This window comes from Cynocephalus volans, chromosome 8 (genome assembly GCF_027409185.1).
Source record: "Cynocephalus volans isolate mCynVol1 chromosome 8, mCynVol1.pri, whole genome shotgun sequence".
NCBI lineage: Eukaryota > Metazoa > Chordata > Mammalia > Dermoptera > Cynocephalidae > Cynocephalus > Cynocephalus volans.
This window is the reverse complement of record NC_084467.1, coordinates 36,429,601-36,444,482: the sequence shown is the minus strand read 5'-3', so window position 1 is coordinate 36,444,482 and position 14,882 is coordinate 36,429,601. Positions and strand designations below refer to the sequence as shown.

The window sequence follows — 14,882 nt, the reverse complement described above, 5'->3', positions numbered from 1 at the left end:
AGTGAGTATCGTGGAAAGGCTCCTGCAGTCCCAGTCAGACCTTCAGACGACCACAGCCTCATGAGAGACTCCCAGCCAGTAGCCACAACTACTCACAACCACTTAGCTATGCTGTTCCTGAATTGATGACCCACAGGAATGGAGATAATGAATCTTTGTTGTTTTAAGCTGCTAGGTTTTGGGTAATTTGTAACACAGCAATAGATGATTAATACTTCTCCTTCAAAACTCAGCTCAGGCTTCACCTCCCTCAGGAAGCCTTCTCTGCTCTGTGCTGGGTTTGGTGGCCCCTTGACATCCCACAGCTCCAGTTCTTCTGATAGAGCAATCTCTATCCCTCAGGTTAGTATTACCTGACTGTTCTTACTGTCATCCCGTGAACTTCGGAGGGCAGGGACCGTTTCTGATTCACCAGTGGATTCCCTGCACCTCACCTAGGGGCTTAGATGAGAAGGTAGGAGGAAGGAGGATTGGTGAAGTCAAATGACTTGAACCAAACAAGGGCTGGGGCTGGGAGTAGTGGGGCAGGCTATTCCACCCATGGCAGACTATTTTCCAGAGATGGTTGCAACCTCATGTCCCATCCCACGTGCTCTTCTATAATACCACCTTGCCATTCCTCCCATCAAAAGGGGGTGTATGTCCCCTCCCCTTGAATCTGGGTGGGCTAATACTGCCTTGATCAATAGAGTACAGTGGAAGTGACATTAAGTGGCTTCTGAGTCTAGGTTATAAAAGGTGAATCAGCCTCCATCTCACTGGCTGGAACATTGGCTTTTGTAGGCCTAAGCTGCCGTGTAAGAAGTCCAGCTACTCTGAGGCTGCCATGCTGTGAGGAAGCCCAGGCCACATGGAGGAGCCATGTATAGGTGCTTTGGTCTCAGCCCCTGCTGAAGTGCCAGCTGATGGCCGGCATTAACCATGTGAGCAAAGGAGCCTCCAGATGATTCCAGCTCCCGAGTCTTCCCAGCTGAGGTTCCAGACATGCTGGAGCAGACACAGCCATCCCCTGTGTGTCTGATCCCACAGATTCCATGGGCATGATGAAACGGCTGTTTAAACTGCTAAGATTTGAGGTAATTTGTGATGCCCTCTTCTGCTCCCTTTGGTAACCTGGCTCCTCCACAAGGCCCTGGAGAAGGTTCAGCCCAGTCTTCAGGCAGGGACAAGGGAGGGAAGGCTGTGGGTGAGGTGGGGTGGGACAGTGAGGAACACACCTGAGTGCATGCTCAAGATTGTCACTTTCAGACGTTGAGATTCATGGAGAAGGCAGTGCTTGCTCCACTAGATGGCAGGACCAGGTACTTCTTTTTTTTTTTTTTTTTTTTTTTTTTAAAGATGACCAGTAAGGCGATCTTAACCCTTGACTTGGTGTTGTCAGCACCACGCTCTCCAAGTGAGCTAACTGGCCATCCCTATAAAGAGGCCTTGGTGTTATCAGCACTATACTGTCTTGAGTGAGCCATAGGCCAGCTCAGGACCAGGTACTTCTGAAGGCGCTGCCAGGCCCAGCACCTGCTCCTTCTATCCTGCTCTGAGGCTCAACATGGCAATGCTGGGCCTGTGGCAGTGGATCATCCCTTGTCCAGCTCGTCTTGTGCCAGGGCCTTAGGGGTCACTCTCCTCCCATCTCTAAAAATAGAGAAAGAAGAGGCAGCACCATTCAGCTGGAGGATGTGAGCATTGAAAACAGAGTAGTGGGAAATGGCAGCAGGTCTTTTCTACCTAGAGGCTGGGGTGTGGCCCAGGTGGCTGCTCCAGGGACCTGGTGGTTAGGACCCTGAGTGGGATTCTGTGGCAGGCAGGTTCTCCCAGTGGGTGGCTTACCTCGAGGGCAGTTGGGCCAGCTGTTCCAGTTCCTGCTCCATATGCTCCTGCAACTCGCTGGGCCTCAGCAGGACCTGGCAGATGGGGCAAATAGGGGCCTGGCTGTCAAACAGTGCTGCTGCTTTCTTCTTACCTGGTGAAGGAAGAAGAGCAGACAGACACATAAGCTGAGCTAGTCCAGGGAGGGAAACCATGTCCCAGTCCTCCAACCCGAGCCTGCTGCTGCCCGCAGGGCATCTTGGCCTAAAGGAAGGGTAAGCCTGTGGGTCTCAGAGCCCATGAGCATCACTCCTCTTTGCAGCCTCAGAGGCTACGGCCATGAATGGTGCCTCTCAGCTGGCCACCCCTCTCAGAAATCTACTGGGACAAAATCAGTGCTCTGTGCAATCAAACCTGGAGGACTCCACTCCATACACGTTTGATCATACCATCACCCGGAATACCCAGTGTCCCCTTTGCCTCTCTCCTTTCTCACTGCTTTCACATTCTCCAGATCTGGAGAAGGAAGGAAAAGAGGGAGAAGGGAGATTCATTCTTGCAGTCACTCAACAAACATTCTAGTCTGAACCAGGCCGAGTGCCCAGCAGTGGGGACACAGAATGGAATCCCATCTAGTCCCTGCCCTTGAGGCCCTCATAGTTGAGTGGGAAACACCAAAAAGACCAGGTGACTTCCAGGGTAGCATTCTCTTCCAGCTCCCCACTTTTCCCCAAGGTTCTGTCCTCTGCCTCTGTTCTCCTCTTTCTGCATGCTGGATGATCGTGTTTGTTCTTATGGCCATAACTCCCACCTGTGCCCTGTTGACTGCAGACTCCGTCTCTACCCTGGATCCCTCCTGTGTTCTCTAGATCACTATATCCAAATGCCTAATGGACATCAATGCCTGGATGTCTCATAAGTATCTGAAACTCAACAATCCAAAATTGAGTTCTTCACCCCTTCCAAACCCACTCCCCTTTCAGCAGTGTCCATGTCAGTTATGCTACCTTCCTTCACCTTGTCACTCAAGCCAGTCATCTTAGCCTCACTGCAGGCCCTTTCCCTTGCCTTCCCATCTCTCCAACATTCATTTAACCACCAGGTCCTGTCCATTCTGTTTCTTCAGTATTCCTGGAATCTATATTTTCTCCGTTCAGTCTCACTACCTCTCACTTGGGTAACCTCATTGGCTTTTTGTGACTCTCACTAATTCCGGGCTCTCTACCTCCAAAATACCCTTCAAATTGTATACCCCCAATATAGCACATTGGGGGCTGGCTGGGAGCCTGAACTCTATTCCCCACTCTCTCACTGACGGTAAGCATGCTAGGAAGGAGCCTGAAGATCGCCTAGTATACTCCCACTGGGTGCTTAAGTCCACTCCTTGCTACTCTCCCCAACCAGTGCTCCCCTAGTCTCTGTTTACAGGCATGAGGTTGAGGAGCCCTGTTCATCTGGAACATCGCTGCCTATCCATGGATACTCTGACTGTAGGAAGGACTTCTGTATCTTGAGCCCAGATTTCCTTCCCGTCTTATTCTTCCCACTGGTACATGGAGAGGGGCAAAATCAGCTTTCAGAGAGATAAATGCCATGCTAGTGATGACCAAGATGGTTGCCTGCCTGAGCAGGGCTGCCAGATAAAATACTGGATGCCCAGTCAAATTTGAATTTCAGATAAACAATGAATAATTTTTTAGTATGTCACAAATATTGTGTGAATCATACTTATACTAAAAATTATTCGTTGTTTTTCTAAAATTCAAATTTACCTGGATGTCCTGTAGCTTTATTTTCTAAATCTAGCAACCCTATAACTGAGGGAGCTCCGAGTTCAGGTCGAGCCCAAGAACCCACCTCCCTTTTACATAAGACTGAGGATGATTACAGATCCCCCGTATGCACAGATGGAGTCATCTGAGAGCTCAAAGGAGGGAGCAATTCATTCTGCGTGTGTTTTGAGTAGTGGAAAAAAGAAAAGGCCTTCACCAAAGTGAAATTTAAGTTGCACCTTAGAAGTATACCAGGTAGAGGATGGGAGCAAATGAATAAGTTAATGAAAAAGTGAGTTCCTTATGGGAAGGGATCATTTTTTTGTTTTTTAGGCTCACTTCCTCATGTTCTCGATGAGGCCCACTCTGACCACTGTATTTAATACTGAAATGGGACAGGACCATTTCTTATTTACCATCTTTATATTTATAAACAGTTTATAGCAGGCATGGCATAGGCAAGATGCTCGATGATGTAGCAAGAGAGATGAAAAGAGGAAGGGAAGGAAGAAGGGTAGGGAGGAAGAATAGATTGTCCTAGAAGCCAGATAACCTTCGCAGAGCTGGGATGTCAGCTGTGGTGTGCCAGGGTGGGGTGGGTGTGGCTCCAGTCTGGGTGGCTAGGTCTCTGAGGAGAGGAAGAGGTCCTACCGATCATGTGCCTTGGTGGCTGTGCCTCAGATGCTCAGGGGACAGCTGGAAGGCAGCCCTGAGTAAAAGAAGCAGATGTGGTCCTGGGCTGAGAGATGCGAGATGAGGATTCAAGTCTCAGCTCTGCCCCTAACTTCACTCAGCCGGAGAATCTCAGCGGTGAATGAGACCCTAGAAATTCTCCAGGCCATTATCTTTATTTTACAGATGGGGAAATTGAGGCTCAGAACTGGACATGACCCCTTGGACTTGGCTCTTGATTTTATTGCTTCATTTATTTTTCATTCAGCAAGCATTTACTAAACAATTGCCCTATGTCAGGGATTATTCTAGGAGAAACTGGAGCTCAGAGATAAATTAAACACATTCTTAGCTTCTAGGAGATAACAAATTAGTGGGAAAGCCAAAAAAGAAAGCTGATGACTCCAGTTGGTGCAGGTCAGAGCTATGAGGGAGGCAGGAGCTGAGCGTTTCTGTGGGAGGGCAGGGAGGGGCCAGAGGAGGGCCAGCAGAGTGTGCACAGGGGAGGTAATGCTAATGGGAGGCATGAAGGATGAGCAAGGGAGAGCCAACAAAGTTGTTGGAACAGATCGTTGAGGCAGCTTCTGGGGTATAAAAGGGGAAACGGTAAGAGAGGAGAATGGAGAAAGAGGAGGCTCCAGGACCCAGGAGTGGAAATATCAGGGGTTCAGCCCCCTTTAGCGTGGGACGCCAAGCATGGCTCTTAGAGCTTCCTTGGAGCCCAGATTCTTCTCTCCAAGCCTGGGGCCCAGGCATCAGCATTCCCATATGCCTCTTCTCAGTTCATCTGCTTTGCTGCCATGGAGCCATTCTACATTTCTGATCTTGGCCTCACTTTCTCTATCCGGACAATGGGCCCTCTACCTGGCTCCTGGCTTCAAGAATAGCACTGATAGGGATCAGCAGAGGGACCCTGCAGCCTGTGACCTCCATCCCACCCCATTTTCTCAGGGGTTAGAGTGGCAGGTGTCAGCATGGCCATGGGCCCCGTTCTTCCCCTCCCCCGCTGTGTTCCCTATAATTTTATATTGAGACCTGTGGTCGTGACGTGGGTTTTACTGCACTAACGACATGGCCTGCCCAGGTTTAATGACAAAATCCATACTCTGGCCCTGGGCCTGCTCCTCGTTTGCATAATTCCCAGAATACAGCTCCCTGAAGCTTTTGACCTGGGCCATTACAGTGGCCATAAAATGGGCCATAAAACCGCTGGGGATGGCCAAGTGGAGGGGGCTGTGGTCTTACTAGGGTGGGAACGAAGCTCTCAACCCCCTACTCTCCCTAGGCTTGGGAGGAGGCATCCCTGGCTCTTCCCTTCCATAGTTCCCAGAATCTGGGAGTCCATCTCAGGCTGGCTGGGCTCCCAGAATCCCACCTGACGTGGGAATCCTTCTCTAGTACAGCTGATAGCATCACAGGTGGGCACACCGAGCCCACCAGAGGCCTGCTGTAAGAAGGCATCCTCTCCTTGAGCATTCCTCACTTCTGCCAGGACACCCCCCACCCGATAGCTGGCCAAGCTCTTTGCCACAGGTGGGTCTAGGTCACGTAGGCCTAGGTTGAATCCTGTCCCTCTTCAGGAGCCAGGCTGAGCAGCATAGTGGGGAGAGCGGCGGGAAGCACGAGGGATGGGGACAGGGACCGGGCAGGGCTGTCAGTGCTAAAGATGATGAATGGGGGAGGTGAGGCGGGAGGCCCGGTGTTATCGCGGCGCGGATGGCGGGTGCGGCGCTCGGCGCTCCTGCTAATCCCCGGGCGCTGCCTCAGCCCTTGCGCTGATAACGAGGAAATGGGACTGACAACAATTTTTAGCTGAGAGATTCTTCACCAAAATGCCAGGCGGCCGGAGGTCTGACAGCGCCTGATTGAGTGCGTGAGTGTGTGGGGGGGACGCCCGCAGCCCCCTCCCCTCCCATGCAAAGATGGATCGTTCATTCCGCCTCCCGTCCACATTCATTACCGCACCTCCCTCCCGCCACGCCAGCCCCTGGAGTGCCTGCCACCTCCGCTGCTTCGCCTGCTGCAGGTATCCCCTGGAGCAGGAGGACGGCAGGGAGGGGAGGGGGCCCTGACCCTACCCTCAGTCTTACACAGGGCAAATCTGGCTCAAAGAGCAGAGAGGTGATGGCAGGGCAGGGGCTGAGAGCCCGGACAATCAGGTCCTAGCCTGGAGGGTCCCTAGTTGTGTGACCTCCAGAGGGTCTGTTCCACTTGCTGAGCTGCTAGAATACCTTCCCCACCAGACAACAGTGATGCTCCAACAGGAAAGCTGTGAAGAGAGATAGGCCTGCTGAGAAAAGAGGAGAGGTCAAGACCTAGCCTGGGCCAGGCTCTGGCCAGTCCCCTCAAGCCTTGGGACAAGGCCTCAGGTATGTGGGGTCCTAGATCAGCCCTCTGCTGCCCCCCTCTGTTGGGAATTGCTGACCATTGGGAACAGGAAACTCCACGGCTGGCACAGGCTGCTCCTTCTCCACCAACCTCCACAGCGAAGGTGGGTGCAGGACTGGACATGTGGAAAATGAGGGTCTTATTCAGAGGGAAAGCCCTCCTCTGCTCCATCACTAACCCACATCCGGCCTTCCAACTCTGCACCATGTGCTTGCCTCTCTGGCTTGGACTGTTTGGTTTTGTCCCAGTTCTATTGCCTGGGGTTCCATTCTTACCTCTCTGCTTGTCCAAGCAGCACATGCCGTCTCTATTATCTTTTCTCTACCGATCACAAAAAGCATGGCTTGACTGCCTGGTGTCTGCCTAGGGATGGGGAGGGTTAAAACGAAGGTGAGGGTGACTCTAATGACAGAAGGCAATGGAGGCTGGGAGTTCAGAGTATGTATGTGGGTATGTGTGTGAGATGGTGTGTATACACATGTGTGTCCTGCCCCCACCCCCCAATAGAAGGGCTTCCATTTCCTAGTAACCAAGACATAGAAGAGAATTTAAAACACAATTCAACAGAGTTGCCTCTTACTAGCTGTGTGTCCTTGGGCAAATCACTTAACACTTCTGAGCTTCACCTCTCCTTGTGTAAAATGGGAATAATAACATCTAACACCCAGGATTTTTGTGAAGATCCAGTTAAATCAGGGCTGTGTACAAGTGAGGAGTCATTATTGCCTCTAGTAAGACACTAGCACACAGGTTTGTTGTTTGTGCCTATATCTGCTCCATCCTGACACCAGCCTGGCTTTGCTCTGTGCCTGGGCTTCTTCCCTGCTATGATTAAGATCGTTTACCACTCAGTAGGTACCCTGGCCCTGGCTCCTCTGCCTCTGGCTCCTCTGGAGTTCCTTCCTCCTGTCCATCCATACCCATATATGTATTTATTGATTTGTATGTCAATGTATCCATCTGTCCATCTATTTATCCATTCTCTGTCCATGAATAATAACTGCTCATTGAGTGTCATTATATGTTAGGCTGTAGGTTAATACTGTGCATATTTGACCTAATTCAATCCTCACAACAGTCCTGTGAGGTAGGTATTCATCTCTGTCACACTGATGAGGAAAGTAGGGCTCAGAACAATGCAGTGACAGAACTCTAAAGTTCAGAGCAGGGATTTAAATTCATGTTTATGTGACTCCAGACCTGAACAATACCCAACTTACCTACCTCCCTGTCCACTCACCTAGCTAAGATTCAATACTATTCCACAGATGTCTACTGAGTACCCACTATGGGTCTGCTATAGGACAGATGCCAGACAGTAATGAACAAGACAGACACAATCTCTGCCTTGAAGGAGCTTAGGACCTAACTACGAATAGAGACATTAAATGGTTGTCCCCTGAGTGGCCTTATAAGGGAAGTACATGGAACTATGAGAGTATATCATCTGGTCTGGCAGGTGAAGGAAGTGACATTTCAGCAAAGGCCTGAAGGATGAGTGGGAACCAGGCAGGCAATGAGTGGGAGAAGTAGTGTTCTGGACAGAAAACAGCATGTTCAAAGGTACAGAGAGGAGAAAGTCTAAGTGAGGAACTGGAAAAGTCCAGGGTGGCCAGTGCAGAGAGAATGAGGGGCAGAATATTGAGATAGGATGATAGAGAGGCCCAGCCTGGAGGACTTTTTAACTATATTAATGAAGTGGTTGTTATTATTATTTTTTAATGTATAATAAGAAGTCATCGATAAGTTTTAAGCAGAGGAGTGACATATCAAACTTGCTCTTTAAAAAGATTATTCCAATTGCAAAGTAGCAAATGTTCTAAGGGGACAGGAGCAAATGCAGGAAGGCTGTTTAGGAGGTTGCCTCGCTAACTCAGGTGAGACATGATGGTGACTTGCTCTAGCTCAGTGATGACAGAGATGAACAGAGCAGATGGATTGAACATGGGGGCTAAAGGACAGAAAGGGGTTAAGGATGACTCCAAGGTTTCTGGCTTGACAAAGTGCTAGGTGGTTGACCATTTACAACTTTTAGAAGATCAGGAGGAGCACCAGGCCTGGTGAGAAGGAAACTGAGTTCAGTCTTGGATGTACCTAGTTTGAGGAACTGTTAAGCATCCTTGTGAAAATGCCGAGTAGGCACTAAATGTGAGCCAAAGCTAGAATTATAGACCCGAGGGACACTGACGTACAGATAAGAACCGAAGTTCACCACGGTATCCTGTGTGCTTAGAACAATGTCCGGCATACGGTAAATACTCAAATTTTTACTGAATGAATAAATAAACAAATAAAGTTAAGAGTAGGTGAGATCACCTGGGGAGGGAGACACTAAGAGGAGACTGGAACAGAACCTTGATTAACTCTAACAGGTGGAAGAAGTTCAAGTCATTGAGGACTAAGAAGGAACAGCCAAGAGGTAGGATGAAAACAAGGAAAGTGTGATGTTGTTGAAGCCAAGAAAGGAAGAGTTTTAAGGAGGGGAGGAGTGTCACCAGTAGGGTCAAATGCCACTGAGAGCTCAAGAACAGAAGGCACGAAAAGTGTCCCATCCATCCTCTGCTTCATTCGCCCATCATCCATCCAAACCACCTAATTACTCATCCGCTCTTGCCTCTCACTCATTTTCCTCCTCTTCTCTCCAGAAAACCATGATTGGCACCTCAGTGGAGTGTGGGACAGGAAGAGTTAACACGCTGACAGACGGCATTTTTTACCTTCAGTCAATATGAACAAGGCCCCAAGACTATGATTCCAAACATCTGGATTTCATCAATATGTGATCTGTCATCGTATATTGGCATTCCCCAGTCCCCGCGCCAGAGCAATGCGGCTGGTTTTATTAATACGTCAAATACATTATCCGTGTAATACACTTGTCTGGCTGGGGCCTCCCGCTGGGGCGGGGCGGCGGATTTGAATGTATGATGAATCAGTTTGCATTACATGTTCGTAAGTCATCATTTGTCAGGATTAATAGGCATCCCTGGTCGAGGAGGTGGGGGTAGGGCGGGCAGGGGAGAGATGTGTATTTAGCTGTAGCCCATAGTTATCTGTTGGTGCCCAGGGATGCCCTGAAAACAGCTGTGCACCCTCTTGCCCAGGCCCCAGGGTAGTGGCTGGTGCTCAAGGGGCAGAGCTGACATTCTGAGCAGTTCCAGAGTCACTGGAACCAAATATGTCTCTGTTTTGGGCTTGCCAAACAACCAAAAAGGCATGGCAGGGGCCATGTGCACAAGCTGGCTAATTTTTATTCATATTTTAGGACTCAGCTTAGAATTCCTTCATCCAAGCAGCCTTCTCTAACTCCCTCAGATGTATTCGGTACCTCCTCCGTGTTCCCATAGCCTCTTGTGCTACTTCTATCACAGCACTTGTCACACAGTGTTATTATTGCCTGTTATCTATCACTCTCTTTAGACTGTAAATTTCTTAAGGGCAAAAATTAACTTGTTCACTGCTATAGCCCCAGCATCTAGCAGAGGGCATAGCCCCAAATAAGAGAATAGTAATAGCAATAGTAGACATCTATAAATATTCCTTGAATTAATGAATAAATGCTCATTGACCTTGCTGAATCCCCAAAGATGCAGACATAGCTGGGAGACACCATGGGGGTTTTCTCTGATTCCTTACGCCCATCTCAACTCTGGACTAGTCTGGTCATCTCCCCTGCTGCATATGCTTTTCTGCACCTGCTCCTCTTCTTTCAGTAAGACGTGTATAGACCCCCTCACGCAGCATTAGTTTCCTTGCATGTGACATACCTACCCAGAAATAATACACAAGGGTGACATTCATGCCCACATAAATGCCATCTTCCCTTTTCTCTCCAATCTGCCTGCAGAAGCTCAAATTGGCACTGCCCATTCCACATGGCCTCCTGCCAACTCCAGGTACAAGAGCCTGGCTGGTGCCCTGACCCCTATTGTGAAGGATGCTATTTACTTTCTCTAGCAATAGAGGGGGTCTGGACTGAGCCAGACATGGCTTCTGAGTGGCCAGTGGCAAACATCTGCAGGCCAGGTAGAGGTCAGCCTGTGGACAGGTTTAAGCTCACATTTGGGCTCGAGCTGGAGCCAAAGGCTCTGGGCCAAGGGTCAATCAAGCTCATTGAGTCCTGATTATGAAACCCAAACCCTTGGCCCCATGAGACTTTGCTCCAGCCAAGTGCACCAGACAACCTGTTCAGAGGCTGGTGGGGCTTCAGGGGCCACAGCTACTTCACACTGCTGAACCTTGGTATCCTAAAACATAAGTACAGCCTCTCTCCTTTTGTGGAGCTGCAATTCAGTTCCTTTCTTCCTTTAGCTAATAACCACCAGACAGCTCCCTGTGCTAAGCTGGGCCAGTGGTGGGTGGGGCAGGTGGGGCCTCCCAGAGTTCCCTGGGATTAGGCTTTATAAACTGCAGTAAAGGGCCCAATTCACGAAAAATATCCACATATGGACATGCGCACGTATCATCTTAAATGTCTGGATACACACATGTACATGCTGGCATTGGCACACACAGGTGCTCACACAACTATGGGTATGTTTTCATATCCAAATAAACACACCTGAGCACTTATGCATCTATTCAAGTGCAGACTAAGTATACCTGTGTATTTTCCCCAGTATGCTCACACACTTCACTCCCCCCCCAATGCCTTCCTTGCCAAGGAGCCAAAATGCTAGGACTGTACTGCTTAAAGTAAAGTAACTTCAAGTGTGCTTTACCCCCTGCTGGTTCTGACTATGGGCTTATAAAAATGAAGTGGGAACCTCCGCAGCTGTGGGCAATAAATCTTGAATTGCTGAGGAGGGCAGTGTTACCTGCTCTCTAGGCTGATGGGTGGACTGTGGGGCACTGCGTACAAGTGCCTGCCGGGCTGGGGTGGGCAGCGGGCCAGCTGGCTGGTCTCAGGCACCGCCTGCTAGCCCAGGTCAGGCCAGCTGCCTCCCACAGACCTGTGGGATCAAGAGACCCAGAGTCCTAGGGAGTGAGCAAGGACTGAGAGAGTTGCAGAGAGAGGTAGAGGAAGAGTAGGGATGGGAGGGGAGAGTGAGCAAGACAGCCACGTGCTGCTAAGGCTGAGGGGAGCCCTCGCATCTGGAGATCAATTAGCATCAATTACTGACTTCATTTAATTGTCGTCCAAGATGAATTTGTCATTTTTAGCTGGGAATTAATGGGAGACCTTCACCTCTCCCTGGCAGCAGCAGCAGAGCCAACAACGGTCACCTCAGCCTCCTAGGAGCTCTGAATCCTGCTTGGGGCAGGGCCAGGTGGCTAGTGTGGCTTCTGCTCCCTGGGCAAGCTCTGGCCTGCCCTGGGCCCAGCCAGCCTGGCCTGCTGTAGACCAGAGCCAAGGTGGGGGCCGTGGTCCTGGGTAGCAGTCCTTTGCAGCCTCTGGCTTCAGCCAGAAATTAATTTGCTGGGCTGAGCATGTTTACCTTTTCCCAGCAAAGGCGAGACAGTAAACAGCGGACCGGCGGCTGAAATTGAATTGATAACTGCATCAACGTGCCAGATAACGCCTAAAATAATACGCCGATAAGGAAATTCGATTTGATTTGCTGCTGCGCATCAGATTGGCCCCATCTGTAGCTGCCTGTAATCATTTTCAATTGCGTTGGGAAACCTTATTTGTCCTTAAATATTTCTGTCATTTTTCATTGCTGGCGACAGATCCTTGGGCAGGTGGCAGGGGTGCGCTGCCTCTGTGGGCGCGGGGCGGCGGCCCAGGAAGGAGGGGTGGTGTGGACTCGGAGCGAAGGAGGCAGGGAGCAGGCAGCCGGGCGGTGACAGCTGTTCCTCCAATCAATCACGCTGTCGACAGGGAGGGACGACTGGCTGGCAGAAATTGAGTTTGCCTCACAGGGGACGATTGAGCAAATTAATAGCCCATTAGCCAAGCAGTGACCTGAGAAATGAAGGTGCAGGGGTTCCTGCTCACTCAGGCCGGCTGGGGTGGGGCAGGGCATGGAAGGGTCTGGGGAGGGGACGTGGGAAGAGGAGGGATGGATGTACGGATGAGATGGGGAATATGTGTGTGGGGGATGGAGTGGCGAGTAGATGGTGCGGGAGGAAGGCTAGAGGTGCAGGCAGCTGTAGGAGAGATGCAGTGGGTGGAGGAGGGGTGGAGATGGCTGTGACTGCTGTCTCTCTGCCTCCTTCCCATCATGCCCTCTGGGCCGAGTACCATGCCCATAGACTCCCCTCCATCCTCAGACTCTAGATACTCCCCTTACTTCTCCTCACTTTCCTGGAAACCTGGCATATGTCCTAGAGACACCACTTCCCTGCAGTGTGGGCTGTTTATTCCTCCAACTCCAGGCTCCTCTGGCCAGGAAGTGGGGTCAGTGCCTTCCAGTCCATTGCTTCTCCACCCTATGGGCTTTTTGAAGTCAAGTGCCACCCTGCATCCTGCCTTATGACTGTTCCTACCCTTCTGCACATCCACCGAGGACTTTGACGCTCACCTCTCTCCTCCTAGCCCTGTCACTGCCCTGACCTCCTCAGCTCCTATGACTTTTTCCTGTACTCTGCTTCCTCCTGGAGGACCTTGTCAACAAACTAAAGGACTCTGTGATAGAACTCCCTCTCCCTCAAGCCCTCTCAAGGCCTTGTATGTACTTATACTTGCTCCTCCCTCTCCCCTTCTCCCAGCTCCTGAGCCACCACTTACTCATGGACGCTAGCCTGCACCCTCCTGCCAACACATTCAACCTCTTTACTTCCTTTGCCTTCCCCAACTATTCTCTTCTTGTCTCAGACACACAGGCAGCTAAAGGCAGCCAGGGAAAATCACACAACCACGCAGATATGTGCCAATAAAAATTCACAGTTTCCAATCTCAGCGCTACTAAGCAATCCTTTTACATGCTCTTGGTCAGCTCTGTCTCTCCTCTCCCACAGAGACAATTCAATATTGTTTTACTATCTTGAGACTCCTCCCCATCTTTTGTCCCCCCTCTCTCTTACTGCGGCCTTGCTTCCTACTTGACTCAGAAATGTAGAGTCCTTAGGCATGAATTCCCTCAACTTCAGATCCACAGTCACCTCCTTTGTCGCTCCAGTTTCAGTGGGGCAGGAATTTATCTTCTTTAGCTTAATCACTTCTCCCAGGCTTATGATCACATTCCTGCCTATGTTTCTCGGGTGGGAAAACTATCGGGTTCCCCTCTGTATTGCATCCTGTCCCTTCCTTCCTCACGCTTCCCTCCATCAGCATATAACCTCCCGAGTGTCCCCCATATTACAGCAATACCAACAACGCTTCTGTCTTCCACATGGCACCCTCTAACGAATGCCCCTTTCTTCTCCTCCCCTTCTCACCGAAGATGCTCCAAAGACTCTTGTTTGCTGTCCATACTCCTTTATCTCCTAATTCATTGCAGTCTGATTTTCACCCCCACCATTCTAGGGAAACTGCTTTTAGTCAGGTCCTTGATGGTCATCATTTGCTAATTTTAATGGATACCCGAGTTATAGTCATTTATCTACTAACTCGATCAATATGTGTTGAGCGTCTTCCACATGCTGGGCACTATAGCAGGCTCTAGGGATACAATGAGATCTGTGTCCTTATGGAGAGTACAGTCTAGTAACGGAACAGATGCAATAAAATACTTATACAAACAATCAAAGTTGCAGTTGTGCCAAAGAGAGGTCAGCTGGGTTATGGGAGCCCACAGTATGGAGATCTGCTCTGTTCAGAGAAACCCAGACAGGCTTCCCTAAGGAAGAGACACAAGCTGAGATGTGATGGATGAGCAGGAGTTGAAGAGATGAGGAGGAAGGGGGTGATAACACTGATCAAATGCTTATTCTGTGCCAAGCACTGTATCATTTTATCTTCATTTTGTAAACAAGGAAACAGAGGCGTAGAGAAGTTCTTCACTTGCCCATGGAGGTGGTGTTGGACTTTCAACCAGGCAGTGCAATAGCAGAGCCCATGCTCTTAGCCACTCTACTCTCTGATGTTAGCTGTTGTCCTTGTCATCAGTCACTTCTATCTCCACACTCTGTATGCCTGATGTCTACTCTGGCTTCATTCCCTAGATTCAGACCTCCAGTCCTGACCCACATATAACACTGTGTAGGAGATTCTCTGCTTGGATGTCCCGCAGGCTCTTCCAGTGAGTGGAAACACCATCCACAGACTTCCCTAAATCTTGACTCTTCCTTTTTACTCAGGCCCCTACATCCAGTAAAGCAACATCTTAGCTATTTTTAACCTCCCAAATACCTGTCAGA

General features: G+C 49.9%; 1 protein-coding gene across 2 annotated transcripts in view; it reads right to left on the bottom strand.

Annotated features, from left to right (window-relative positions):
* RNF220 (ring finger protein 220) overlaps window positions 1-14,882 on the bottom strand; it is a 211,039-nt gene that overhangs the window by 34,399 nt on the left and 161,758 nt on the right. For both annotated transcript variants that reach the window (XM_063104737.1, XM_063104738.1), the window contains exon 2: window positions 1,828-1,960. In XM_063104737.1, coding sequence (XP_062960807.1) covers window positions 1,828-1,960 — 133 coding nt within the window. The remainder of the gene's footprint in view (window positions 1-1,827; window positions 1,961-14,882) is intronic.